Consider the following 27,806-nt stretch of genomic DNA (forward strand, 5'->3'; position numbering starts at 1 on the left):
AGGCTCCGTGATAAATTGTTAAAAAATAATCAATTTAAATCAATAAATTAAAATACTTCTATAATTTAATATTCCGCGCACGAATATTTTATATTACAGAAAATATTTCGGCAACGAGAGAATTATCAATAACACCGTGTTCGACCTTGATAAACAGTATCGCGCTATTGTTAATACGTTACACGGCTTTATTATCATTCGCACAGAAACCTTGAGCAATAAAGTAGTGACGTTTCATATATTATCAAATTCTTCCTTTACATAGTCGACCCTGGCGATATAAACAGTACCGCGGTAATGTTCTTGACTTACGATCATTCGCTCAGTGGCTCTTGAGCAGTGAAGTAGTGATGTGAGACGTTTCATATATTATCAAATTCTTTCTCTAAACACAATTGCAAGTACAACGAGGAACTTTTCGTGAATAAGTGTAAGTGCAACGAGGATTAAAGTGCCACGAGAAAAGAGCGAAGGAAGAAGGAGGTTTTAGAACTGAAAAAAGGAAAAAGGAGGTTTTAGAACTGGATGGATCAATAAGATATGATGTAAGTCATTAATATAAATTATTTATCACATTCATTATTTATTATATTGTTGCGTTCCCGCGTCCCGTCCCGCTGAATGTATTCGTATCGCGTTTTCGCGCGCGTTGTCAAGATATTGTTATAAACAACGAGTGTCAGAGAGTCTAAGCCCAGCTGTCAAGTTGTGCGGACATTCTGGATTATTCTGAATTCTTGTATGTTACTCGCGATTTATTAAAATTCTTGTGCACCTTAAATCGCGTTATTATTTACGAGTGCACGAGCGTCAGCGTATGCCCATTGTGTCGCGCGCGTTCGATATATATCGCGTTCGATATATATCGCGTTCGATATATATCGCGTTCGATATATATCGCGTTCGATATATACCGCGTTCCGCGGACGCAACAATATATAAATTATTTATCAATAATATATATATTCAAAATATACATATTTCTCGTTTCGTTTTATTTCTTTGATTGTAATTTAATAGTGATTTTAAATTGTAACATATATAATACATATACTTATAAATAATATTCTATTTTATTTTAAAATAATTAAAACATTTATAAAATTTTTTATTAATTAATATTTTCATATACTTTTATGTTTTATAAAACATTTCAAATTAATATATTTATTTAAATATTTTATATATAAAAAAATAGAAATTTTTTTATTTATCATATTTTTAAAAGTTTATATCTAAGAAATATAAATTATTTTGTAATTACGCAGTTTATAATATTAAAATATATCTATTTAAAAGTAAAAATGTAAAAATTAATTGCGCGCAATAATTAGGTTTAAAATCAATTATTTTGAACATTGCTTTGTATAATAGATGTTCTCTTATCCTTTATATTTTTATTTATCGTTTATATTTGCGAATTTAAATTTATGTACTATATTACAAAATAAATTTCAAATTATGTATTATATTATATATAAAATTATATATAATATAACCCTCCCATGGGGTACACCTTGTCGCGGTGGGAGGGCTTAGTACTTGGATGGTGTCTTGAGGTTTATCTTAAATTTTTCTATTTATGATAAATCGTAAGGTGCCTGAATGGGAAGCTAAGTACCCTTTCGCGTTGTCGGTCAACGTGCCGCGGATGGCAAGCGCTTCGTTACCGCGTTTTCGCGTTGTAGTATTCTCGCGTCGTCGCGTTTTCGCGGAACTTTTGGACTTTTCATATAAAATCCCAATTTCATTTATTGTCACGAGTCTCTACTTCCGATGCCAACTAACTGGGATGTTTCGAGTTTGCACACGTTGCTATGCAACGTACACTCTTGCTTCGTGCTTCGTCAAGTGATTCGGCCCGAATTAGTTAGAACTCGATCGATTGCTCGGAATGGTCGTCAATGGGTCTCTTCTCTTTGCTCGTCTACAGCCACACGCACTGCGTGTGTTAACCCTGTCGAGGAGTCGAGTGGATTCCCCTAGGCACGATTTTCGCTCGGTAAAAGGGGTTGCCTCCCCATTTTCTAAATTGCTGAATGTTAGCATTTAAAAAATGTGGGTATCCTCTTCTTTTGCCGTCTACTAGCCTGGTGTAGCATATAGCAACCGCGAGAGGCATAATATGTCCGGGCGGAGCACCTGAAATCGTGCTTAGCGGGTCCAGGTTCGATACGAGATAGGATAATTATGCGCGAAAAAGAGTTGATCAACTTCATTTTCCTCTATTTCCGTCAATCGTTTCGTCTTCTCTCCGGTTTGGGCTTAGTCCTTGCTCGTTGTATCGTTGCATTCCCGACCTGTTGACTCGAAGCTGATTCTCGTAAGTGAAATGGGATTTTCGCTCGTACCGAAACCGGGAGTGCCGTTCAAAGTATATACATATTAAGTATATACATCGCGCGATCAAATATAAAATTTTTTATCGTACCGAAATAGTGCGGGAATCGTTTAGTATCGCGCGTAAAATAGCGAAAATAGCGATATAGAAATATCGCTCGTGAGTGCGGGAGTGCCGTTGAGTATCGCGCGCCTAAGACTGAGAGGAGGAGGAGGCCTAAGAGAGGCATCAGGCTCCGGCAGAGCAACCTTCTGGTAAGCAATTTATTTATTTGTAATCATATATTAAATATTAAATATATTTATTATAATTTAAATTAAACAATTAATCGCAACAATTAATTTGATGTTTTTATTTATATTTTTTTATTTATATTTAAATAAGAGAGAATTAAAGAAAAAGATTTTTAAATTAAAGCTATAATCTTGTAAAGGTGTAAACTTTTATAAAGTTATAAGAGAATTATTAGTAATGTTTTTTAAAATTTATAGAACTATTTTATTAATCTGCTATTATTATATGCATCGAATATAAAATTTAATGCATACAATAATTTTTGAAATATTAATTATTTTGAACGCTGCTACATTGGAATCTTCTTTTGTATGTTATAGATCGATGCAACAGCCCTGATGATCTGAGAGGAGGAGCAGGCCTAGGAGAGGCATCCTGCACCGGCGGAACAACCTGATGGTGAATATTATTATTTATATATTAATTGTTATAAATCGTTAACTTGTTATAAACGAACAATAATTCGATCTTATTATTTAAATGAATTAAAGAGAAAGATTTATATAAAAGTCATATAAAATTTTCTATTTAAAAACAGTTTCAAAAATTTATAAAATTTTTCCATGCGTGTTTATCTGCTTATTATTTTACACATCGGATATAAAATTCCGCGCGATAAAAATTTTTTAAATATTAGTTGCATTTTGTGAGCATTATTATAAATGAATTTTATATTTGTATGTTACAGACAACTAGCTTCGATAACAACAACTCCGCTGTTGCGCATCAGTGCCGGTGAGTGAAAAAAACTTTTATTTAACTTTAAGGTAATGGATTCGTAGAGATTGCAGATGTAGATTGTAGATTGTAGATAAATCCGTTGCCTTAAAATGGATGAGCTAGGATGGATTAAATTAAATAAATTAAATAAAAAAAATTAAATTAAATTAATTAAATTAAATAATTTTAATAAGTTCTTTCAAACTTATGCTTTACATCTATTGCGAAAATATATTGAAATATTAATTAAAAAAAGAAGAGATCCAGAAAAGATTTTTTTGTAATGATTTTGTCTAATTTATTAAATAAAAGACACCCATTAACAATTATTAATTTTATCAATTTTTGATGCTAATTTATTCTTATAATACGCACTTATTTTCTAATTGCTCATAGCTCATCCATCGTAGAATTTGTTTGTAGATATTGTTTTTAAACTTTACTTTAACTTAATATAAAGCCAAATGATTAATTAATTAAATAATTTGTAATATGATAAATACACACATTAATTTTATATTTTATTATAAAATATAATTTATAGAAATTTGTAGTAATTTGGCTTTATTTCAGTTAAAATAAAGTTATATTCAATATTTAACGAACGATCGTGAAATCGAACGATCGTTACTAAATGAGCGTAAATATTTCACGCTCTTTTGCCGGTAATTATCCGGCAAAAGAAGGAGTAATTACCTCCTTCTTCGATCTCTGATTAGAGATCGAGAAAGAAAGTGGCCAGGATCAACGAAAGGTAGGTTCAACTGGCCTGAAGAGTACGGTTAGGGCACGCGGTTAAGGCACGTGACTAAAACATATAGATGATTAGGTGAAGTGATGATTAGAGATAGGTTTCTCAAATCTCGAATAATTTTAGTTAATCAGGAAGTAGGGTTGTTAAGGCTATTAAGTAAAATCATTAGAATTCTTCTATTAATATTAGGGTTGCTAGGGCTCTTAAGATCATTAGAATTCTGTAATAGTAGGATTGTTAGAGCTATTAAAATTATTAGAATCCTTTAATAATAGGGTTGTGAGGGCTATTAAGTAAGATTCATTCTTTCTTTTAATATTCCAATAATCCTAGGGGTAAATTAAAATTATTTTCATTAAGTTGAATTTATTTTTAAAAACGTAAAAATAAATATAACATGTTTTAAAAATAAAAATGTTTTAAAAGTGAAATTTAAATTATCAAAATTATCTTCAGAAATATTAAAGAAATTGCATAATTATTAACGTTTAAGAAATCTTAACACGTTATATTTTATTTTAAAACTTAAAAATATATGTGTATTAAATCAAATATAATATTAAATCCAAATGTTAATGCTATCAATATCAAATTATATCGACGTTATTCAATATTTGAATAAATCGAATATTATTATTTGATATTGATAGCATCATAAATTTGTAAATTGTAAATTGTAAATTATAAATAGTTATAATTGTATTTTAATTATAATCTAACATTGATATTTTAATTGTAAAATACAATACAATTATAACTATAATTATATTATATGAAATTGTATTTACGATTGTAAATTCTTATGTAAATTACACGAAAAATTATCGAAAGTATACGTATAATGATTACATAATAGTAATTAACATAATAGTAATTCATTAAATTAAAGTATTTGTTTCTGAAGTATATATTTTTGGAATATTCATAAAAGAGTAACTGTTTGCATTTTCATGTCAAAGAGTCATTAATAAATTCAGAAAATTTTTATATAAAATGTAAAAATTCGATGCTAAATTAATGATTAAATATAAGCATTATAAAATTTGATGGACGCCTTCGTTACAGAATCGCGAGTCAATTATTATAAATTTAATGATATGCTTTCCGTTAGCTTTATTTATTTATGAATTCCATATCGCGCGGAACTGAATATTCTTAAAATAAATTATTTAATTATGGTTGGGAAAATACCGTGTTCTTTCCGCGTTATCTTCGTGTCCTTATACAAGATTATCATTTTAACAAAAGAATTTTATCGCTATCCCTCTCGTCAAATAATATTCCTAAATATTGTTAATTAAATATAAAGAAATGTCGAATAAGAGAGTGAAGATTCGATGTGATAAGTCAACGATTAAATATTAACTTTACAAAATTTAACGATCACCTTCGATATTATAGAATCGCGAGTTAATTATTATGAATTTAATAATTTGTTTTTTAAGTTATATTTGTATTTACGAATTTTGTATCGGAAAATATTCATAAATAAATTAATAAATTATGGTTGCGAAATCACCGTGTTTTTCCCACGTTCTTTTCGCGTTTTTAGACGAGATTGTCGTTTTAATAAGAGTTATCATTGTTCCTTCCGTTAAATAAACGTTAATGAAAGTTGCGTGGCTCGTACCGCCGAGGAGTCGAAACGATTTTCATCATGGAGAATTATTTCTCACCGGTTCTTGTGAGATCCATTCGCGACGTCTAGTTCGGTGCCCTGTTAAAAATTGGGAATTTTTATTGTAAGATTGAAGGAACTAATCCCAGGTTTTCCTGGCAATTTCCGAAAGCAATGATTTTGATAGTAATTCAACGACAAACACCATATGCTTCTTTAAAGTCGAATTAATTTAAATAATATATATTTAGATGAGAGAAATGTATCTTTTCTTTTCTTCGTTAAAAATGTTCTATCATTATTAGGATTGATATTATTATTGTCTAATGCCAGAAAGATTTAATAGTAGATTAAATATGGATATAGCGTTGTGTATAAATTTTTATTTTTCAAATAATTTCATATTGTGATTAATTTTTATTAATTTTTTGATAAAAATGATTACGAACGAATATATTTTTAATTAATATAATTTGTCTCTCTTTTGAAAAATTATTTCTAGGTACTGGGGATATTAACATTAATTTTTAGTTTCTTTTAAGAAACTATTTGCAGGTATTGGACATCCGTCGCCATTTTGAAATATTAGTTTTTAGATATATATCAATTTTATACATATATATAATAAAATACATGCACAAATTCACGTATCCAAAATATTTTTATAATTTTTATTAATGTTATATATATATTATATATACGCGAAATTATACATGAATGTTACATAATATGTGCGAATACTTGAAAATTTCGAGACAAATCGAATGGGTACCTCTATATCAGTAAGATATTGATTAAAAGAAAAAAAATTATTAGTTTAAACGTTACAAAAATAAGAATCCAGAGAATTAATCTAGAATTAATTATATATTTAAAATTATTTCATTTATTTTATTTTACACACTATTCGAGAATTGAAATTTTTTAAATCTTGCTGTTATCGGGTTCGATTCGTCTCGCGCGCGCGAATGGTACCCCAAATTATATGTGTTCGCACATTTAACACAAATTCCAATAATGCATGTATTTTATTATTTATAAATATAATCGTTCGTAATCACATTTCAATAAAAAAGGTTGTTATATCCATTTAATTTTCAATAAAGAAATATATTTCTTAGCAATGGAAGAACATGTTTTCTGACGTGAATATTAATTTCGTGAATTGAAGATAATGAGGGATAATTGTCGTTGATTTATTACTGAAATCATTGCTATTGGGAATAATCCGGAAGATCCAGGATTCGTTCCCTCCTACAGTGAAGTTCCCGACGTTCAATGGATCACTTAACTTTTCTTCGCAGATTGATCTTGCGAAATCTGATGTAGAAACAAGATGTTCTCCATTTTCAAAATCGCTCCTCTTTTTATCGGATATTATCGGTATGTCACTCGTGTATCTGATGGCTTTGATTATTATATTATAAAAATTATGCGTGCAATCGAATATTTTGAATATTATCAATTTATTTATTTGTCGCGTTTTATCGCGAATTTTAAATCGCGATTTATCTTTTAAAAATTCGGAAATAAATCGGTCGGTGAATTGTATATTCGCAAACATTACAGACCTCAAATGTTTGTCGAAATATCTTTGATTTTCTATATTTACGTGATAATAATTATATCGCGCTCGTGTCTATTGAGAGCTAGGATTATTATATTATAAAAATTATACGTATCGCAATCAAATATTCCACATATTATCGACTTATTTATTCGTCGCGTTTTCGCGTGAATTCAAATCGCGATTTCTCTTATAAAGATTCGCAAATGACTCGGACAGTGAGTACTATATTCGTAAACATTACAGACATCAAATTGTCTATCAAAATATCTTCGCATTTATGTGATAATAATTATATCGCGCGCGATATAATAATGTCTATTATATATATCTAATGTAATTGAGAGCGCTTCGATTATTATATTATAAAAGATATATACACACATATCGCAATCGGATATTCCGAATATTATCGATTTATTTATTCGTCGCGTTTTCTCGGGAATTTTAAATCGCGATTTATCTTATAATTTAATATTATCTTATAATTTAATCGTTGACTTATACATCGAAGCTTTGTCTATCTTTCCACGTCTTTGAATATTGTCTTTAATAATCCGCGTAAAATGCACTAATAATATAAATATTTTTTTCTATAATTAAAAAACGGTCGATAACTTTATTAATGACTGTTTTAATCGCGATTGTTTACACTAAATAAATCTTATTAAATTCTATTATTACATCAATTATTAGAGGGACCTTGATAAAATCATTCAATTCTCTATTAAACGTGGCGATAACGCGATTTTTTAATTATATTTTAAATCTTATAAAGCTCATTTTATCTTATTTAGCTAATCATGCGCGAGATAAGATATGTATTTTATTCTCAATCGCGAAATTCGTGTAAAATCGCGTATTAATCACAAATAAATTGGACAGTGAATTTTATGTTTATAAACAATACGGACCACAAATGTTTATCAAAATATCTTCGAGTATCATCATTTGTGTGATAATAATTATGTCGCGCGCGTATCTATTGATGGTTTTGATCATCATATTATAAAAATTATACGTATATTTCTCGTAATCAAATATTCCGATTATTATCGATTTATTTATTTGCGTTTTCTCGCGAATTTTAAATCGCGATTTATTTTGTAATTTAATTGTTGATTGACATCGAAGCTTATTTTATTTTTTCGTATTTTGAATATTTCCTTTGATAATCTACACAAAATGCGTCAGTAATGCAAATACATTCTTCTACAATCGAAGAAATGATCAATAATTTTATTAATGACTCTTTTAATCACGATTATATATATTTACGTTACATAAAACCAGGGTTGGGAAGTAACGCGTTACTTGTAACGCCGTTACCGTTATAGTTACTTTTTTTTGGTAACGGCGTTACATTTTTTTTTCTGTAACTGTAACGATAACGTAGTTACATTTTTTTAGTAACGATAACGAATTTAACAGTTACTTTTATCGTTACTTTTCATATTTTGAAAATACTTATGACATCGTATTTCTGTCATATTCAATTTTTAGTCATCGACCGACATTCATATAAAATTCGATAATATTTCGGATGAAATTTATTGCTCTGAGAGATGTCTGTGAAGCTGACATGACAATCTACGAATTTCAAAAAAATACTAAGAGTTCTGATAGCACTTTTCATAGTTCTACAGTTCCTGATAAAAATTAAAGAGTTCCGCATTCCTTATATTAAAAAATCGAAATCAAAAAAATTTCGTGCTAACTTCGCGAATCTAGCACAACACTTTTCCCTCTAAAGAACCAAAACACGTTGAATATTATTATTTTTAGCAAGAGTTCCCAATAATTCTGCTATAGTTCAGCTTATATATGCAATTTCAGACCGATATTTCAATTAATAATTTTAATTAATAATTTTAATGAATAATTAATAATTTTTTATGAATTTTTAATTCCTTATGTCCTCGACCAGCACGACACTTAGTAAAAATGTGTCGTGCTGATGATTTTTCGTAGTTTTAACGGCAGTTCTGGACAGTTCTATAAAAGTTCTATTCTTTAGAAACATTTTTCAAGCAGAGAGATTTTTTTAATAATTATTTATAAAATAGTAAACGGTCGGAACTCTGCGTAAAAATGTTTCTAAAGAATAGAACTTTACTCGAGCACTCGAGCAATAAAGATAGTAGTGCGAAATACGTCGTACATTGTTAAATTAATTATTAATTAAACGATTATTATATATTATGACTTTCAATTATATTAAACTTTCGACTCTATATAATTCGTATTAATATACATGTACTGTATATAAATATATATGTCAATAATGAAAACATTGGTAACGAATATTTAATTTGGATTGGGAGTGCCATGCAAAATGTCTCGCAATCGTTTCTATATATGACTAAATATAATTAATTTGTTTGTTCGCGAGTGAATATGAGTGCTATGAAGAAATAACAAACGATGAAGAAAAAAAGAGAAGAGAACATCTGGAAAGGTATCGAACAGTCAGAGAGCAGTGAGAGAGCCAGAAAAGATAAATTATATAAACTTCAATAAATTGAATTTTATTTGCTAAAACGATTTTAGAAAAAAAAAGAATTATAAACCATTTCCAGGAGACGCTACATAAACATCACATTTGATACGCAACATATATGTACAGAGTATCCCAGAGCACTATAGTATATTAAGCGCTTATGAAGAGATAGAGCGCAGTAAACTGAACAGAAAAGTCTTATACCGTTTTACAATTTCCGCAATAATAATAGAAATATTAAATATTAAAATCGGAATGAAAGAAGCGCTCGGCCGCTCGAGCTATAGCATGGTCAGGCATTTTGTCGGCGCGCGGTAAGAGGAGGGACCAATGGCAAAGTCATAGACTTTTTATTGCTTGTTAATTAACAATCTTACTATAAATACTTGAAGCATTTTTTACAGTAATTTTATCTTTTTGAACAAACCATTCGATATATATTTTTGTATATACTGCTCGTAAATAAAACAATTGATTTTTATATTTTATAATAATTTTGATGGAACTCTTTTATTTATAAATGAAATCGACCACACCGGCAATATTTATTGATGGAAAATTCACAACGTTTCGACCATGGGTTTTGGTCCTTATCAAGTGAAATTATCTTAGGTAACAATACGTGGTGAGAAATAAAGAAATCACTGTGTCAAGTCATGTCGACCTCTCGATCCAACACAACCCTGGCGAAAATAAGAAACTTTATAAAGCGTTAACAACCGTTGAGTGAGGGTTTTCTGAGAGTTTATATGCTTTTCAAACTTTATAAGAGCACTTACATAACGCTGTTGGGTTTTGAATGCTTATCAAACGCTGCAGTGTTGCAATTTTTGTTCTACAAACTCTTTACTAATCGTTTTTAAACTCTCGACGAACTTCCACAAACGTTCATGTAAACGCCAAACAAACGTCTCATTTTTGCCAGGGAAAGAGAAAGACTCTTTCTCTCAAGACCCAGTCTTTCTCTTTGTGTTGAATCGAGAGGTCGACATGACTTGACACAGTGATTTCTTTATTTCTCACCACGTATTAGTTACCTAAGATAATTTCACTTGATAAGGACTAAAACCCATAGTCGAAACGTTGTGAATTTTCCATCAATAAATATTGCCGGTGTGGTCGATTAAATTACTTTCATTTATTTTATCTACTGGCGACGTTCAAGAATTTATCATTCTTTTATTTATTTATTAATGATGAGTTTAGAAGCTCCTCGAATTTTGTAATTTTATATTTTTTTAATATTTCCGAACAATTTTATATATGCTTACTAGTATTTACAAAACAATGGAAATGCAGCTTTCACCTCTATCCACCTTCGTCCAAGGATTGCAAGAGAAAGAAATAGGACATAGCGGTATTCATGACCTGACAATAAAAATAACAAATTACATCGTTATATAATTAATTTATTAATTAATAAAACTGAAGAAACAAGTCGTTTATTATAAAAGTATTTCTGCTTAAAAAATTGAACAATTACGTAGAAAATAATAGCATTTCAATAAATTAATATTATAGATATCAATAGCAAATAAAATTTACGATTTTTAAATTTTACTTAAAGCTATTTTTCAGTCTTTTCTTTTTAATTAAAAGTTTTGAATCTTTCGTTTTTTTCACTTTCCTCTTGTTTTTTAAAATTTATTTTAATTTTTCTTTTTTCAGAAACAAGGGATAAAACTTATTTGCTTCTATAATGAGCATAAAAATACGAAAGTGATGAGCATAAAAAAAATAATTTGTTCAAGAATTTAGACTCACTAAAATTTGTTCGGCAAATTTGTTATTTAAATACATACTTACATTAATAAACATGTTGACATTTACGGAAGATACTTTTAATGCCTTTATAATCATCGGTTTTTGCATCATCGACACAATAATGTTCGCTCTTATATGATGATCGAGATTAGAATTCGGCCAATTACTAAAATAAATTCCCTCGCGAAAATGTTCGCTCTAAAAAATGATTCGCTCTATAAAACAATTAGTTGTGAGTTGCAACAGTCGACTATCTAAAGAAACACAATTTATCAAAAAACAAATCTTACCGCATTTGTGATGGAACTACCGTACCAGGCATACATGAACGTTTGCAAGAGCTTTAATGCTATGAAAAAGATGAACGAAAAGACCTCATTCATCGTTATGTCTGTGAACTGAAATCACAATCTCTTGCGAATTAAGTAATGTAATTGTTCTTTATATATTTTATATTATATATTTGATATATTAAAAATTATAAGACTTGTAAGAGATTATATCGCATTTTCTTATATTAATATTATTAAACTTTGTTATTACAAATTATACAAGTTTTGTTGCAAGTGTTTTCTTCCAGTTTAATTAATAAAAAATACTTGGTATCAAAAATGCATTATTAATTAATGCATTTTTGGTACTTGTAATTAAATTTAAATTTAAATTTCGTGAAATAAATTTCAATATTAGTTCGAATAATATCGTTTTCAAGGAATACCTGACTTGCTTCAAAGATCAATGCGCATATAACGCATGCGTTAGTGACAAGCATCCGTAGGATTATCAACTGCCAGATATCTTCCAGCATGTAACTGCATTGAAGTAATCGGCCGTGTATCTGTATGCATATCTTCAGCATTTCACGAGATCGCAGATTTGACCTCAGTTTGATGGACATAGCATGCAGTATTGAGGAGATCTGAAACGCATAGAAGCCAAAGAGGCTATCGACGCTATTGATAGTGAAGATCATCCACCAGCCGATGAAAAAGTGATATAGAAAATGCAAATAGAATAGGAAACCACCATTGATTGGGACGATCCATGGAAACTTCGCCAAAAACGGCAATCTGTATCTTTTGGGTTCGATATGACGAACACTCTGATAAATTATGAATATTAGCGGTGGACAGACATGTGACAGGATCAAAGATGTCGTAATGAAGAACATTATGTAAGATTGTCTATCAAACGCGTGCAAAATTGCGAGTGTGGTTTCCTGATCCTGTTCCAGTTCCCGCTCAAAGAGATCGTTCAATGTTTCATGGAGCTCGATCAGTTTCTCACGTTTGATTAGAAAGCAGGCTGACTAAAAGGAGAGAACAAATACCGATTTTCTTGTCGATTGAATAGATCGGCTGATATTCTATTTGAAAAAAATACACACACACATGTACATGTATATATTATTAATCTTCAAAGAATCAAATATTTCTTCTGCTAAAAAAATTTGTAGGCAATTTCTCACAGCGATTTTTTTCGCAAACTTTTTTAAGAGGAACTCTGAAGAGATTCTCAAATATATAAATATTGTCACCAGAGATTGCGAACATTTTTACTAGAAGAAAGCAGTAAAGGAGTCTAAGATTTATATTCGATTAAACACACACAAAATATAATAGAGCTTGTAAGAGTGAGATCTTCTGGTATACAATATATGTATAGTTAATATTTTACGAATGATACCATTAATGCAGGCGCGATGAAGCTACTCATCTGGCTGAAGCACTTCACCATCAACGTCAAATTGTCAGCATAATCCCTACTGAGATTTAACAGAAAGATACTATGACTCAAACACATAAGGATTACCAAAAATCCAATGATATACGTTTGAATCACAGAATGTGTCCGATCTTGCAAAACACCACCGAGATAGAGCATCGTGCGAACGCGATGACTGTATGTGCGATAGCGGATCAAAGCATCAGTTGTCGCTTGCTTCTTAAGGTCATTCGCTTCGACGGTATCCATGGACACTATCCAGACATAAAAAGAAATTCACACAAAAATTCTTCCCGGATAGCGGACGATATATGTAATATTATCGGAAATTGCTTGACAAGGCTCGCACAGAGAATTACGTCCACGTAACACGAGGGGATGAACTTGATTCCATACCCTCTTTGGAACTTTCCACCGATTTACCGGATCGAAGACGGCACCAGACGGAATGATTGCACGTTGCATTGTCATTTTGAGCTTGTTAAGTATCAATAGATGATACTTTGGAGCTTGTTTCTGCAAATTACCTCTCCTTCATTATCTTCTATCCAGTAATCGAATGCAAATTCAGTTGTGGTTGTAAAAGATTAATCGCTAATTCAGGAATTACGACCGTTCAAGTAAATCGGTGAAGATGGGTAAAGGTCTTTACACTCTTCATAAAACGTCACCATCATATCGAAGCATCGTCAGTATGTTTAATATACAAAGTAAAATTTACGATTAGTATCACGGTCTCTTCCACTTTAATTTTGAGTCTTCTAATTTATAATTATCTTAATATATTTTTTAATTGCTTGACCAACCTGGAAATAATTGTTTAATCCTGAACTAAGAGATAAATTATTCGTTGGAGGATTTTGAACCAGAGACGCAAAAGTTTGTAATTATTAATTTTGTGATATTTATATCATTTATATTATTATAAAATTATTTGAGAGAGAGAGAGAGAGAGAGAGAACAAATAAGTTTTATATGTCGTAAAATAAAATTAATCAAAATTGAAAAAATGCTGTAATTTTACATAAATAATGCATAAATTTTAAAATATTTTAACAAATAGTAAAATTTTATATTATTTAATTTCTACATAATTTCAATCTCTCTTTTGCTCTCTCTTTATTGTGTGTATAAAATTCTAAATGTATATATATATATATATATATATATATATATATATATATATATATATACATATATATATATATATATATGTATATATATGTATATGTTGAATTTATTTCGAGAATAATTCCATCAGTTTTTTGTTTTCTTCTGAAAATAGTTCTTTTTTATTATCGATTATATTTTTATTATTTTTTATTTATTATTATATATAAATAAATATACATATTATATATTTATATATATATTTATATTATATATGTTATTTATTTATTATTATATATATTTTAAATATTTCTTGTTTATAATTTATAATATTTTTATTTAAGGTTTCTTATCAAAAATTATATATAATTGATATTTTAAAAAATCAAACGATCCGCGCGATATTCGATAGAAATTCGAATCAACCAATCACAAATTGTATCTTTTCGAACTGTGACTAACGTCAGTCCGTCGCCGGCCAACGCCGATCGAGGAAGTGAGTGAGTGTTGAAGAGATTCAGGAAAGGTGTTTTTATCGCGATACGAAGATAAAATTCTTCAGGAAACCGTCAAAGGTTCTTACATAGGCAGGAGAAAAATTCAATCAACGTAAATGGCGAGGTTTAGCTTATTCGCATGAGATGCAGCGCGCATCAAATCGTGACAGTGAACCTAACCTCTATAACCTCGTTTTCAAGTTGGAAGGACTTTTTTAAAAGAAGCAAGAAAAAAAGTCCAAGTGTACAAATTCGCTATAATTCGCAGCCGGAATGGCAGTTGGTTCGACTAAGGTCGTCCAAGTGACGAATATTGCGCCCCAGGCTACCAAGGATCAGATGCAGACGCTTTTCGGTTACCTGGGTAAAATCGAAGACATCAGGTTATATCCGACGATCAGAGACGTCGCCGTACCCGTACAATCCCGCATATGTTACATTAAATTCCACGATCAAGGTTGTGTAGCTGTAGCACAACATATGACCAATACTGTCTTCATTGATCGTGCATTGATAGTGATCCCCTACCAGAATGGAGATATCCCGGACGAGCAACGTGCTCTCGAGCTTACCAACAATGGCACAGTTGTGCCAGGTGAGAATAAAATATGTAACACAATTGTCTTAATTGTTGAAATTACAAACGCATATATCTTTCTGTGTTAACGATGCTGCGATATAATGCAATATAATGCAATATAATGCTCAAACAAAATTAAATAGACAAAGATAAAAAATTAATATATTATTAAATATTTAACATATTAGGTTGTTACTTGAAACATTCGATATAGATTTAATCTTGATTAATTCTTTCAGGTCTTTATCCATCGGAGCCAAAGTTGCCTCCAAACGTAGTGAATGCTATTGAAGGTATCCCACCGAATCATGTGATCACCACGATGGATCCCAAATTGGAGGCGAATGGTCTACCACCTTATCCGCATTTGCCAGGTCACCTAGACAGCAGACGTATCGAGGAGATTCGACGAACACTTATTGTGGCGAATCTGGATTCGTTGGTGAGCCCCGAGCAGCTATTGGATTTCTTCAGCAACAACAACGTCGAGATCAAGTACCTGCGTATGTGCAGCAGAGACTCTGATAGCGAGCATTATGCATTGGTGGAACTGTCAGAGCAGGCGACAGTGATCGCGGCGCTTCTGCTCAATGGGAAACCACTGATGGAGCGACCGATCAAGATTTACCATTCAACGCAGGCGATAGCCAAACCGGAGGCGAAAAGTAACGAGGCGGCGCAGAAAGAGATCGAGGAGGCAATGTCTCGTGTGAAGGAAGCTCATAATCTCATCTCCGCTGCGATCGACCCAATGATCGGCATGCTGTCCAAGGATAAGCGCAGTAGAAGTGGCTCGCGTGGTCGCAAGTCGCGTTCTCGATCCCGCGGTCGCAGTCGTCGCTCGAGATCGCGCAAACGTTCGCGCTCGCGTCACCGACGCTCGCGTTCCCGTCACCGGCGTCGATCCCGATCGCGCTCCAAGCACTCTCGATCCAAGGACCGCCGGCGCAGCTCGCCTTCGCGGCGACGCAGCAGCTCGCGCAGCCGCCATCGTTCGCGTAGCAGATCGCGGCGATCGAGGTGCGACTAATCTTATCAATTTTCAGAATTGTTACGTTAAATATTATATATAAACCATTTATTGATTCGACTCATAATCTGAATAAGTAAAATATCTTATTATTATTAAAAAAAATTGAATGCGATACTGCATATATGAAAATAATCGTATCATATTTATTACGTATATTAAATCGTAATTTTTTTAGATCACGTCGATCGCCCTCGAGATCAAAGGAACGCAAGAAGAGGTCACCGCGACGTCGCAGCCGCTCGCGCTCGCATAGCAAGCGCTCCAAGTCCAGGTCCAGACGTTCGCGCTCCAAATCCAAATCAAGATCGTCCAAGTCTAAATATTCGGACAAGTCTAAGGACAAGGAGCGTGAGAGGCGTAGCAAAGACAAGTCGGACAACGGCAAGAGGAGTGATAGCGACCGGGAGAGGCCTGAGAAGGAAAGCAGCAGAAGCGAAAAGAAGTCTAGCAAGGAGAAGCGATCCAGTGATAAGTCGGAATCGAAACAATCGGAGGAGAAGGGTAGATCCGCATCAGAAAGCAACGACAGCAAAGACAAGACGACAGAATCAGAGAGCTAGAGGAAGACTCGGACACAGTCCCATTTGCATTCGATCATTTCGTTCATTTCGAAAAAACTATCATTTTTTCGTCGCTACGTGTATTGATACAAAATAGAGAAATACACGCATTTATATATATCGAGGTTCTTCTTTCAAAATGATGATTTATTCATGTTGATTTTTAATTCACATTGATAGAAATATCGTTTAGGATTCAGGGATCGACTTTTACTCTCTTCTTTTTTGGAACAGGCGGCGGCTTGATTTTGTTCTGCTCGTCGATCATTTCCATTTTAGACGCGCTTTTAGATGATCTACAAGAAAAGGGCGAATAATATGCGTTATTATATATCCTATGATATATAATACAGTCTTGGTCATAGACGAGAGCGTCTTTAATCGATAATTGTATTATGTCAAATCGCTCAATAATTCATAATTCGCTTAAAAATAATAGCGATGTTTTAAGAATTGTATTACTCATTGTAATAATTAAATTATCAATAATTATCAATAATTAAATTATCGTAATCGACTATGAAAATTTAGTTGTAATTTTTAGTTTGCGAATACTAATCTGTTTTGATTTACTACAATACATTAAAGGTGCTTCATACTTTTGACCAGAACTGTAAAAGATCAAATCAATAAGTAATAAAGCACGAGAGTAATTAATCATGAAGAAGAAATATATTTCTATATAAGGATAATATATATTGCAAATTATCGTTAGTTTTTCAGAAGCAAGTATACCCTGCTATGTCCTGGTTCTCATAAACGGCCACGTCGTCGTAGATTTCCATTTTCACGGGAACTGGTGCACGGAAGAGCGATTTTTGCGCATTTTTTATGGTCGATCTCCTCTTCAGTACCATCTGCAATTTTTTTATTACGAATTGTTTAACTATTGTGTAATTTAAAAGTGTTTTTCTTAATGTTTTATTCATCACCATTCCTGCGTTTCTATCTTGCGAAAAGGTAGAAGTCGAAGTCATTTCCATCGAGTCATCTATGTGTACCTTCTTACGCAACACATCGTCCACTTGACAGCTTCCTGTCGATTACAACAAATATCATTCACTATATGATGTTTTAAAAATGAAACACTTTTGTGGGACATTTCATAAAATTGCTATAAATTACACAATTGTTAATGTGCTTACGTATTATGCATTCATCGTATTGACCAAGTGGATCTATTTCCAAAAATGTAGATAATGTATTTGGATAACGCAAGTCCATAAATATCATTATAATCGCCAGAAGAACACAAAACAAACCTGCAATTAAATATATAGAAGATGATGCTCTGAATATCGCGGAAAAAATAAATAAATACAAGTATTATGAGTCTTACTAGAAAAAATAAAGTGAGTAAATGGCAATAATCTCTTAATTTGATAGTATTAACATTGATAAACTTTAATTCAATATCAAAATCGGTAATTTTATTGATTATTTTGATAAAAATTTCAGGAAAGAGCGCGCAAAGAAAGAAATTAAAATTTTTATAATTAAAATAATAAGAGAAAATTTATGAAAAAGAATTTGATGGGAAGAATATCAGAATCTAAGAATGCGGAAATTGAAAAATCAGCATCCGAAAATTCACGCGTATTCAAGATTCACATTATAAATGGCGAGTGAGATCGACAACCATTAATCTAGATAATATCTAAATTAATTACCGCATCCGAAAGTCATCCAGAAATGCAGACCTAATGCCATTTTAATGACACCGTCTTCGAAAGGAATTACAAGTGGGATTGGATTGTGTACACAAACCCATACGAGACAAGTTAATAATTGCAAGCCGCCTATCAAGCCGGTTAAATAGGCGACGTACCGGCTCACAGACTGCAGGAATATGTTAGCTAGTATCCAGCATGCGAAGGCGGTCCTGCAAATCGTCGTGAATTTTCGAAATATTTTTATGTGAGGAAGGTAACTTATCTTAATTGTTAGACTTCTTTTAGCATCAATTAAGAGTGCAATTTGCGAAAAATAGATACATTTTACGCAGGGAATGCAAAATTTTTTATTTCTTTTATATTTATATATTTCTGTCTTATACTTTTTTATACTGACCACAGTAAGATGTGACAGTACCACCCGGCAGTTCGATAAAATCTCCCGAATCGAATACCTTCTCCATCAATAACAAAATATTCGGCAATCCATAAAATGGGAATGGGCAAACCCTTTCTTTGTCCTTCGCGAAAGGTCCTTTGCAGCAGTCCGGCTACAACAATTTTATTTAAATACTAAAATATTTTATTTAAATAGCAAAATATAATAATTTACAATGTATATATACCGTAAGGTCCGAAACCGATTCTGCCTTGGTCCCATGTCCATGGAAATCTTTCATTATAATCAATTGTTTCCTTTGCGAGCAGTGTGCCTTCTTCTGGATCAGCTAAACAGAATTTTCAATTAGAATGTGATTTCAAATTTTATTTGCAAGAAACGCGCATTAAAGAATTTAATCTGTAAAATTAATATACTTAAATAATCTTTTGGAAAAAGTTTTTTAAATCTATAAAGAATATTAGATTTCACAGATTTATTTTACGAAAATCATCTTTTGAAAATTATTTTATCTTATAGAAAGGTATTTCTTTTTTATCGCGTATATTGTTGCTAAAAATCGCCTTGCTTTAAACTATACTACTATTATTTATTTAAGTATAATGAAGTATGTGTTGCTCTCGAACAACTTCGTATGAGCATGTATGTAAAATTTTCCTTTGAGATTGTTCTTTCATTTATTTTCGTTTATCCCGTTCTTTCACATGACAGATACTTATTTAACGATAAAATTCCTGAAGATGTGAATCTTGTATCTTTTTATTTTTGACTAATTTCCATAAATTACCTTTCAGCGTAATATTCACCGATCTCAGTCCTATCTTAACTGCCATTTGAGCCTCGATCTCCTGGTCTGCGCCAGCTCGATAAGGTGTTTTGCTCTTCGTATCACCGTATTCCCATTCCTGACCAAAGTTCTGTACTGCAAGTTAACATTCAACGATGAATTAGTATATTTGGCAAGTATAATAAAAATAAAATTTCCTTTAAAGATATTTACCTATTAACAAGCATCCAATTACGATGCTGAAGCCGATTTTTATAGTTACATAGATGCTCTATGTGATAATGACATAATTATTTCATTAGTATACATAGAATTTATAGAAAAAAATCTGCAGTCAAAATATGAGTGAAAGAAATCTACATAATTTCAGCACAATGATCTTAAAATCTAATACTTGATGCAAAATTCGAGAGTTGTAATTAATTGTAATTATATTATTTCAAAGATCTAAGTAATATTATATCGAATTAAATATTACATGACTTTATGATTAAATATCAGATGAAAATATAATTAAAATACAGCTTTTTCGTACTCTAAAATATTATTTTGTGATATTCTAAAGTAGAAATTTAGATATAATTTTTCGTTGGTGTGTATATAAAGAAGAATAGCTTGTCTGAATTTATCCGCATAAATTTAATAAAGAGTTTTTTAGGAAAACATTCTCATTATTTTAAAGATGATATTAAATATAAGGAAATGTGATGTATGCTGTCAGAAAACGTCTGAAAGATCTCGAATATCTTTCGGAGTATTGCATTATTTGGGGAACATTTATAACTGGAATCTTTTCATTATATTTCGATCTATACTTACTTGCCTCTTGCGGTAGCCCGGTATAATACTGATATAAGCGATTGAGATAATTACGAAAATCGCGACCAGTATGGTGTCGGTCACGTCTATTGTCACTGGAGTATGATGCGCGGAATATTGCGAGGGAAAACCCTCCGATCGCCCGAACTGAAACATGCCTAATTTTTATTTTCTTCAACAAATAATTCACTGTTTTTTTTTTAGATTTGATGAATATTGCGAAAGAGACGTTGTTTGATAACGCGTGGACAATTTAGAAATTTTAAAAGGATGTTCGTGCCATAAGAAACTCATCAATGTAGCAGCTTTATCTGAATCTTTTTTCCGGCTATCCTTATACTTGGAGCTGAATGACTAAAACCTCAACTTCTCTTATCGCTAAACTTCCGCATTCGTTAAATCACGTATAAATTAGTATCGAATAACTATGCATCAAATAAATACAATTTTTTTCTTTTAGATTTCTTAAAATTTTTCAAGAAATCTCTAAACTTTTAAAGCTGTAAGATTTATGAATTTTCTATTATGCATATTCTTATTATTATGTATTATATATTTATATTATTTTTATTATATATATTTATATTATATTTTATTATATGTTATTTTTATTATATATATCATATTTATTGTTCTTTTGATACAAACGCATTGTTTAGTTAGTATAATAATTAAGATAATATTTTTTAAATCGAATATATATATATATATATATATATATATATATATATATATATACATTTACGTTTATACAATTAAACTAATTATTTATATATATAATAATTATTATATTTTATTTATTATATTTTAGATAGTATTAATGCTACTCTTACAGTATAGTTATTTTATATAATTACATTTATTATTATAAAAATGACTTTTTCATAATTGCATATACTTGCTTTTCACTTATTTTAAACTTTATGTATAAATAATATATAAATTCTCTGTTCGTTACACATTCATATATATCTTTATATATTTTTTATTGTTATAACATATTTGAATTTCATCGTTCTTCGCGCGTTATAATGGCTGAACTAGCAAAAAAAAAGTACAAGTGGTACATCTTGTATCGAAAAAGTTCATGAATTACTCACGTGTACATGACATTGCGCGATATCAGGTTAACCGCTTGTCATTAATTCTAATGTCATTTACCGTGAGTTAGAGCAATTCTTAGCGAAAAACACAATCAAAATGACAGTGAGTTTTGCGAGTCTTTATAGTCACATTTTTTTCATAATAATTGTTTATTTATAATTAAACACTACTTCTATAAAGAAGATTTTAACTGTTTGAGATACTCGTATCATAAGTTGACTTAAAAATAATATATAATTCTCTTATTTGCATGTCATCGTTATCAGCGATGACTTGAAAATTATAAAAATATATTTGCTTCTGAGTATCTGATTTATATTCTGCAGACGAAAAAAGGTAAGGTATTAACCAAGGGAGCGAAGCAAATACAGGAGGAGAATGTTTCCACGCTGAGTTTCTACACCAATATGGCTTTGGGAGCAATGGGAATTTATTTCGCTGTAACAATGATGCTGTTCGAGTTAACTGCATTAGCGATAGTAAGTTCTACATCTGATAAACTCTGATTCAAAATATATTGTAGTTACTCAAAAACATTCCTTTTTAATAGCATGTGTTGTTATCTCGTTACAGACAATAATGATATTTTCTACAATTGTATATATAGGAAGCTATCAATTCATGGCCTACATGGCTCGTGCTACATATTCAGAATCAGGTCAACTCCTAGACTCTGGTGTTGATCTCAATATGGAAGGTGGTATAGCAGAGTGAGTATTTAGATACAATGTTTTTGTGTTTGCTGTTATGTTGTTGTACTCTATGAAATTCTTTTACTGCTTATTACATAAGGCTTTTTTTATTTTATTTATAGACATGTTAAGGACTTAATCATATTGACATCAGGAGTACAAATCCTGTCCCTCATTTCAAACTATTTCTGGCTGTTGTGGCTTCTGGTAAGCATTCTAGCAAAAAGTAATTACAACATATCTGCATGTACATAGAATTCTCATTGATACAAAAGTTTTATGATATAAAAATTCCACAGGTACCATTGAGAGGAAGCTGGATGCTCTGGAAGCAAATCTTGGCTCCGTGGTTTTTCGCCCAACCGCAAGAACAGCCTGAAATAAGTGAAAAAAAGCAACGCAAGTTAGAAAAAAAAATGGCGAGACGACACTAATAAAATTACCAAAAGTTGTCACAGTGCAATACGACAATTGCATAATAATTGATTCAACTGGGAACTGGAAAAGTTTGAGTCTGGGAAGATAAGAATATTAAAATATAGATCTTCCTTTTGCTTCAAGATGTGGAAAATTGCTATAATAGAATACAATTTGAAATCGAACGAGGTTTTGAGATTCGTGCAATTTTACAAGGGGCAAGTATGAAAAGAAGAAAGAAACAGTTTTGCAGAATTCACAAGAATCGCGAACTGAGAAATAGATTTCGTTCTTACTGGAGCATTCCGTAATTATTTCTATAGATAGACGACATTGATATATAGTCTCAAAATTAGAAGGATTGAAACAAATTCTTTTCTTATTTAGTAATATCTACGGACTTATCCCTATATAAGTCGAAGGTAAATAATACTAAATAATCATTAGAATTTAATAAACGTAACACAAATATCTTAATATACTCACTTGATACTATTACATATTTATTATATATTTTAATAGCTATTATCATCTTTGGCTTATATTTATAGGAATAAAACCGCAGAAATCGTTAGACAGAAAGTATCTTGGCGCTTTCATTTTTACTTGTTTAACTTTGTTAATTATAATGCTAAAGTGAACAGTGTTTTGTAATTATAACGATAATATTACGGCAATGGCTCCGTCTTATAAAGATCTTCCATTGTGCGTGCGAGAATTTGTAATAAAGTGGTGAATAGGTGCCTTTACGAAAACGGAGATATTAACGATGTCAAAACGCGCGTTCAAAAAATATATAGATGAAAGTCAAACAAGGTAATAGATAATGATACTTGTGTATTATAGTTTTGAAAGTTCAATCATTCTCCTTCCAATGTAAATGAAAATCCGACTCACAACATATTATCATTATTCAGGAATGTGTATATTACAATTATATTATTATTTAACGTCACATAAATATAAATCACGTTATTTATTTATTTAGGTTCTGAAAGTTGACAAATTGACGCATCACAGTATTCCATTTAAGTCTAATGTTATATACATGTATATATAATCATATCTTTGTATGGGAATGTGGAAATTTACATGAATTAACAATATTTCAATCTTTGTATACACAGCTTTACAGTTTTTTTTAAATAATAATTATTGGACTCTATTCTTGTATATATTGGTCACGAAATGCTTATAATGTGCGAAGAATCTCTTTAAAATTAGGCCAACATTTGTACTTCTTATCTAAACATGTCCATTTAATTCACAGCTTTTATTTTGGCTTTCACACATAAACGCCTCTGTTCAGTGAAAAATTCGCAATTTGTATTTATTAATTAAAACTTATTACCTTATTACTTAAAATCAAATTCATCCTATTATAGTAATTATATTACTTAAATAACGGCGAATTTTATCCGAGAGACAATTTTAAAGAATCCGCAGTCGAAAAATCACGTATAATTAGAAGAAAATATTCAGAAAAATACAAATTCATTTGGTCTATAAAAAAACTTCCCTGGAAGACTTTAGCATTAAATAAGAAATATTGAAAAAAATTGATCTTAATACAGTTAAATTAAAGGAAACAAATATACACATGTGGAACTAATTTATCTCGATGTAGACTATGAGAATAAATTGTATGAAATATTTTTCAATTCTATAATATTATAATTCAACACAAAATATAGGCTGAAAGAATTTCAACTAAGATAAAAAAAAGAATATACTATATACAAAATTATTGATTTTATTTACATGAAAGCACACTGAAATGCATTAAATTGTAGAGAAGTTATTTGCTTGTACTTTAAAAAATTTATAAAAAAAAAAAAATCTTTATAAAAAAATCTTAGGGACATAGTACTTTCAACGATGTAATAAGTAATTTCTCAGAATATCTACAAATTTCTATTACTACAAATGCAAATTGAATGATATATCGATTTCACTGAACAGCAGAGCGGACGGCATCGTCAAATATAGAATCTAATTAATTAGCAAAACTAATATCTAGATTCCATTTTTTCAGTAAATGTAAATGTTTTGCAATTAGAACAATCAATATTGCTCTGTAACTAGAATATAAACCTTTAATTTCTAGGATCAGTTATATAATATGCAACAGTTATTTTCGTAAAAATCCAAATCAGAGAAATATTGAATATTTACCTTCTTTTATTTTACAGCATATCGTTTGTTCCAATTGCTGGGTATTAATACAGAATTATACACAGACCAATATAATTACTTTGAAATGTAGCATGGAATAATCTCTCTTAAACATTACTGGTATCTAAGCCCTTTTTCTTTCTATAATCATATTCTGATTGATAACTCGGTGGATGATTGTGATCGTGCACCCCTGTCGGCATGAACCTCTCGGCGATCACCGAGCATTTGCCGCGGCAACCACGATGTTGCTCCGCGCAACGATAATGCGAATTGTTATATATCTTAGAACGGGAGGTCAAATTATATACGTATCCCTCATGAACTAGTTGCGGTTTGCCTCTGGCAGATAGTCTATATATCACTGGTTCCACAGCTGTAAATTACAATTTTTGTTTCACGACTGGATATTTAAGGTTTATTTCAGATTTAGTAAATTAATAGTGATGTTTCAACAGATGTCAGAAACAGACTTTATATTCTTTAAAATTGATTCCCTAAATCCTCAAGAAATATAATCAAACCCATTTATAATACAAGTCTAGACATAAAAAGATCCACGCATTATCAGGCAAGAATATAAATAACTTTATATCTCAGAACAAACTTTTTTATTAAAGTACTTGATCTTTAAAGCTTTTTTTTTCAATAAACAAACAATATAAATGTAAATGAATAATATTTACTTCAAATTTTTACAATGTATACAAGCAACATTACTTTTACTCATTGAATGTACAATACATATATGTTTTTAACAATTATTACATCGTGTACTATATTATCATCTCTTTCAATCTATTGCAATCTTGTGCAATTTTTTAAATTTCTTCCTGATATTTCAATCGCATTTATAATTTGGATAAAGACCTAATACTTCCCATTAAATTCGGCAATTTCTTTTTCTATATTCTTTAAAATTGATTCCCTAAATCCTCAAGAAATATAATCAAACCCATTTATAATACAAGTCTAGACATAAAAAGATCCACGCATTATCAGGCAAGAATATAAATAACTGACATAGATAATTCTATAAAATATCATACCTGATTGTATCAAATTTTCTTCCAAATTTGGTTCATTAGGCAACTCAATTATTTCTTCGTTATCATTATTAGCATTGCTAGTCGTGTCATGTTTGACATGACTAGCAATGTTATCCTTTTCACTTTCAGAGTCATTAATCTCTTTCTCATTATCATCTATTAAGAGATGATCCTTATTGTTGACATTTAGCTCATTTTTGGAATCTTTTACTGAATTGTTGTCATTTTCAACCACATGTTTCTTTCTTTTTTTTATGTTTCTCTTGGCTATCTTATGAAAATGTGAAGATTCGTCTGAGACATTTTCTCGTTCATTCATGGCATCTGATAAGATAGTTACATTTTCAGAATCATTCTGCGAATCTGACACATTGACATAATTGTTTAACAGCGGTATAATTTGCCCCTCGCCACCTTCCAATCCTTTTATCTGAAGCATCTGTGCCATCTTTAGGAAAGTTGGCAGATCTTCTTGTCTCACATTCACTTCTCCTTGGTACATGAATCTCAGCAAAGCTACAATTTCTGCATGTTTTACATCTTTCAATATTATTACTGGATGTTGGCAGGGATTTTCCTAGCAAGACAATTCCGAATTTTTAGCTTGAAAATATTTTTTGCAAGATGTGAATAATAATGAAGTTGTACCTTAAATATATTTTTGAAGTAGGGACTACACACAGAAAGGACTAGTTTGTGGGCAGCCAATAATTGTCCCTCCACAGCAAGTGTTACATCAACTAAATCATTCTCACTCAAATGAGAGAGAAAACCAGAAGATAGGTTGTTAGAAAAGTTATTCCATTTCAAGGAAAATTCCTTCGCCGATGATGCTGTAGCCATGTTTTCTTGTGCTAAGGTAATTAACCTTTAAAAACATGCAAGCTTTTTAAAATTAATTATTTAAAAAATTATTAAATGTTAAATGTATAATATTAATTAAAATATGTTTTTGTATAAAGATTCCTTAACATTTATATATATGTATGTATGTTAGAAATAATTTAATAATATTGTCATATCTTTAATAATTAATTAAAATGAAAATTAATATTCCTGAAATAAATTAGAATTTAGACATGTGAAACAATAACATTTATCAATATCTTTCAATTATTATATATTATATATTGAGTGTATAAATTGTACAACACATTCTGTTGCTATATATACTTCGATAATTATTATTTTGAATGTTCTTATAAAATATTTCCAATGATTGACATTTTATATGAGTTTAAATATTTTAATCGTCTAAAGATTACGATAACTTATATCGCTGGATATAAATAACGAAATTCATTACCAGTTTATATTAAAACGTGATTTTGTATTGGAAGGGAAACGGACTTATTTCGCCTATTTTACGATAGCTGTCAACAATTCTGTGTCATAAAAAAAAGGAATAATGATACGGCTGCTTCACATCAATTTTCATCATCGTCTGAAAATTCCGAGTTTTGACGTTTCTACAACTTGAAATTAGGCACATTCGGAATATACATGAAGCATGCGCATCTAGATTATTTTTATATCGTGGCTCAGAATTGCATCTGACGATTCGACATGTAGGTGGAAAAAATTTTAAACTTGAAATTTAAAAAAAAAAGCAATTTTTAATATGTAT

At 30.6% G+C, this 27,806-nt stretch overlaps 5 protein-coding genes and 1 long non-coding RNA gene across 11 annotated transcripts; 3 read left to right on the forward strand and 3 right to left on the reverse strand.

The window, feature by feature from the left end:
* Positions 1-10,876: 10,876 nt before the first annotated feature.
* Positions 10,877-13,532, reverse strand: LOC145966017 (odorant receptor 70a-like). Of its 2 annotated transcripts, none has more exons than XM_083089686.1 (5): positions 13,245-13,532; positions 12,277-12,477; positions 11,849-11,956; positions 11,601-11,756; positions 10,877-11,162 (listed from the first exon to the last, which is right to left on the reverse strand). In XM_083089686.1, exons 1-5 carry the CDS (start codon positions 13,530-13,532, stop codon positions 11,103-11,105), a joined length of 813 nt encoding a protein of 270 aa, XP_082945812.1. In that variant the 3' UTR covers positions 10,877-11,102. The 2 variants fall into 2 exon arrangements, with proteins under 2 accessions (XP_082945812.1, XP_082945813.1); XM_083089687.1 differs by having other exon boundaries at positions 12,277-12,867.
* Positions 13,508-14,792, forward strand: LOC145966019 (uncharacterized). The gene is made up of 4 exons (XR_014436949.1): positions 13,508-13,524; positions 13,887-13,921; positions 14,120-14,162; positions 14,738-14,792. It is a non-coding gene; the product is annotated as an uncharacterized LOC145966019 (long non-coding RNA).
* Positions 14,793-14,869: 77 nt separating this feature from the next.
* On the forward strand, positions 14,870-17,183 carry Srp54 (splicing regulatory protein 54). Its single transcript, XM_083091165.1, has 3 exons — positions 14,870-15,485; positions 15,710-16,490; positions 16,679-17,183. The coding sequence occupies exons 1-3, from the start codon at positions 15,164-15,166 to the stop codon at positions 17,061-17,063; spliced, it is 1,488 nt and encodes a 495-aa protein (XP_082947291.1). The 5' UTR covers positions 14,870-15,163; the 3' UTR covers positions 17,064-17,183.
* On the reverse strand, positions 17,155-21,102 carry LOC145966800 (dual oxidase maturation factor 1-like). 2 transcript variants are annotated; one of them, XM_083091170.1, is made up of 10 exons: positions 20,743-21,100; positions 20,137-20,194; positions 19,924-20,058; positions 19,363-19,464; positions 19,134-19,287; positions 18,734-18,945; positions 18,209-18,325; positions 17,996-18,099; positions 17,799-17,920; positions 17,162-17,359 (listed from the first exon to the last, which is right to left on the reverse strand). In XM_083091170.1, the coding sequence occupies exons 1-10, from the start codon at positions 20,896-20,898 to the stop codon at positions 17,260-17,262; spliced, it is 1,260 nt and encodes a 419-aa protein (XP_082947296.1). In that variant the 5' UTR covers positions 20,899-21,100; the 3' UTR covers positions 17,162-17,259. The 2 variants fall into 2 exon arrangements, with proteins under 2 accessions (XP_082947295.1, XP_082947296.1); XM_083091169.1 differs by having other exon boundaries at positions 17,155-17,359; positions 17,799-18,099; positions 20,743-21,102.
* Positions 21,103-21,814: 712 nt separating this feature from the next.
* On the forward strand, positions 21,815-25,589 carry LOC145966808 (transmembrane protein 208). The gene is made up of 5 exons (XM_083091188.1): positions 21,815-21,948; positions 22,173-22,325; positions 22,420-22,556; positions 22,661-22,745; positions 22,838-25,589. Exons 1-5 carry the CDS (start codon positions 21,943-21,945, stop codon positions 22,970-22,972), a joined length of 516 nt encoding a protein of 171 aa, XP_082947314.1. The 5' UTR covers positions 21,815-21,942; the 3' UTR covers positions 22,973-25,589.
* Positions 23,917-27,635, reverse strand: LOC145966801 (uncharacterized). Of its 4 annotated transcripts, none has more exons than XM_083091174.1 (5): positions 27,486-27,635; positions 26,828-27,047; positions 26,594-26,756; positions 26,180-26,503; positions 23,917-25,506 (listed from the first exon to the last, which is right to left on the reverse strand). In XM_083091174.1, the coding sequence occupies exons 2-5, from the start codon at positions 27,020-27,022 to the stop codon at positions 25,238-25,240; spliced, it is 951 nt and encodes a 316-aa protein (XP_082947300.1). In that variant the 5' UTR covers positions 27,023-27,047; positions 27,486-27,635; the 3' UTR covers positions 23,917-25,237. The 4 variants fall into 4 exon arrangements, with proteins under 4 accessions (XP_082947300.1, XP_082947299.1, XP_082947298.1 ...); XM_083091173.1 differs by having other exon boundaries at positions 23,917-24,200; positions 25,210-25,506; positions 26,180-26,756; XM_083091172.1 differs by having other exon boundaries at positions 23,917-24,256; positions 25,210-25,506; positions 26,180-26,756.
* Between the last annotated feature and the right edge of the window lie 171 nt (positions 27,636-27,806).

Source organism: Camponotus vicinus, unplaced genomic scaffold (genome assembly GCF_025532165.1).
Source record: "Camponotus vicinus isolate PSW18456_S1 unplaced genomic scaffold, iyCamVici1.0 SCAF_2, whole genome shotgun sequence".
Classification (NCBI taxonomy): Eukaryota; Metazoa; Arthropoda; class Insecta; order Hymenoptera; family Formicidae; genus Camponotus; species Camponotus vicinus.

Coding starts and splice junctions, on each gene's coding strand:
- Srp54 (XM_083091165.1), top strand. CDS start 15,164: ATGGCAGTTGGTTCGACTAAGGTCGTCCAAGTGACGAATATTGCGCCC. Junction 15,486..15,709: donor CAATGGCACAGTTGTGCCAG/GTGAGAATAAAA, acceptor TAATTCTTTCAG/GTCTTTATCCATCGGAGCCA. Junction 16,491..16,678: donor AGCAGATCGCGGCGATCGAG/GTGCGACTAATC, acceptor TAATTTTTTTAG/ATCACGTCGATCGCCCTCGA.
- LOC145966808 (XM_083091188.1), top strand. Junction 22,557..22,660: donor ATGGAAGGTGGTATAGCAGA/GTGAGTATTTAG, acceptor TTTTATTTATAG/ACATGTTAAGGACTTAATCA. Junction 22,746..22,837: donor TCTGGCTGTTGTGGCTTCTG/GTAAGCATTCTA, acceptor AAAATTCCACAG/GTACCATTGAGAGGAAGCTG.
- LOC145966017 (XM_083089687.1), bottom strand. CDS start 13,532: ATGGATACCGTCGAAGCGAATGACCTTAAGAAGCAAGCGACAACTGAT. Junction 11,957..12,276: donor TGATCTTTGAAGCAAGTCAG/GTATTCCTTGAA, acceptor TTGTGATTTCAG/TTCACAGACATAACGATGAA. Junction 11,163..11,600: donor ATGTCAACATGTTTATTAAT/GTAAGTATGTAT, acceptor TTTTATTGTCAG/GTCATGAATACCGCTATGTC.
- LOC145966801 (XM_083091173.1), bottom strand. CDS start 27,022: ATGGCTACAGCATCATCGGCGAAGGAATTTTCCTTGAAATGGAATAAC. Junction 26,757..26,827: donor ACTTCAAAAATATATTTAAG/GTACAACTTCAT, acceptor TTGTCTTGCTAG/GAAAATCCCTGCCAACATCC. Junction 25,507..26,179: donor AGAAAATTTGATACAATCAG/GTATGATATTTT, acceptor TGTAATTTACAG/CTGTGGAACCAGTGATATAT.
- LOC145966800 (XM_083091169.1), bottom strand. CDS start 20,898: ATGTTTCAGTTCGGGCGATCGGAGGGTTTTCCCTCGCAATATTCCGCG. Junction 19,465..19,923: donor GGTGAATATTACGCTGAAAG/GTAATTTATGGA, acceptor AATTCTGTTTAG/CTGATCCAGAAGAAGGCACA. Junction 19,288..19,362: donor AATCGGTTTCGGACCTTACG/GTATATATACAT, acceptor AAATTGTTGTAG/CCGGACTGCTGCAAAGGACC.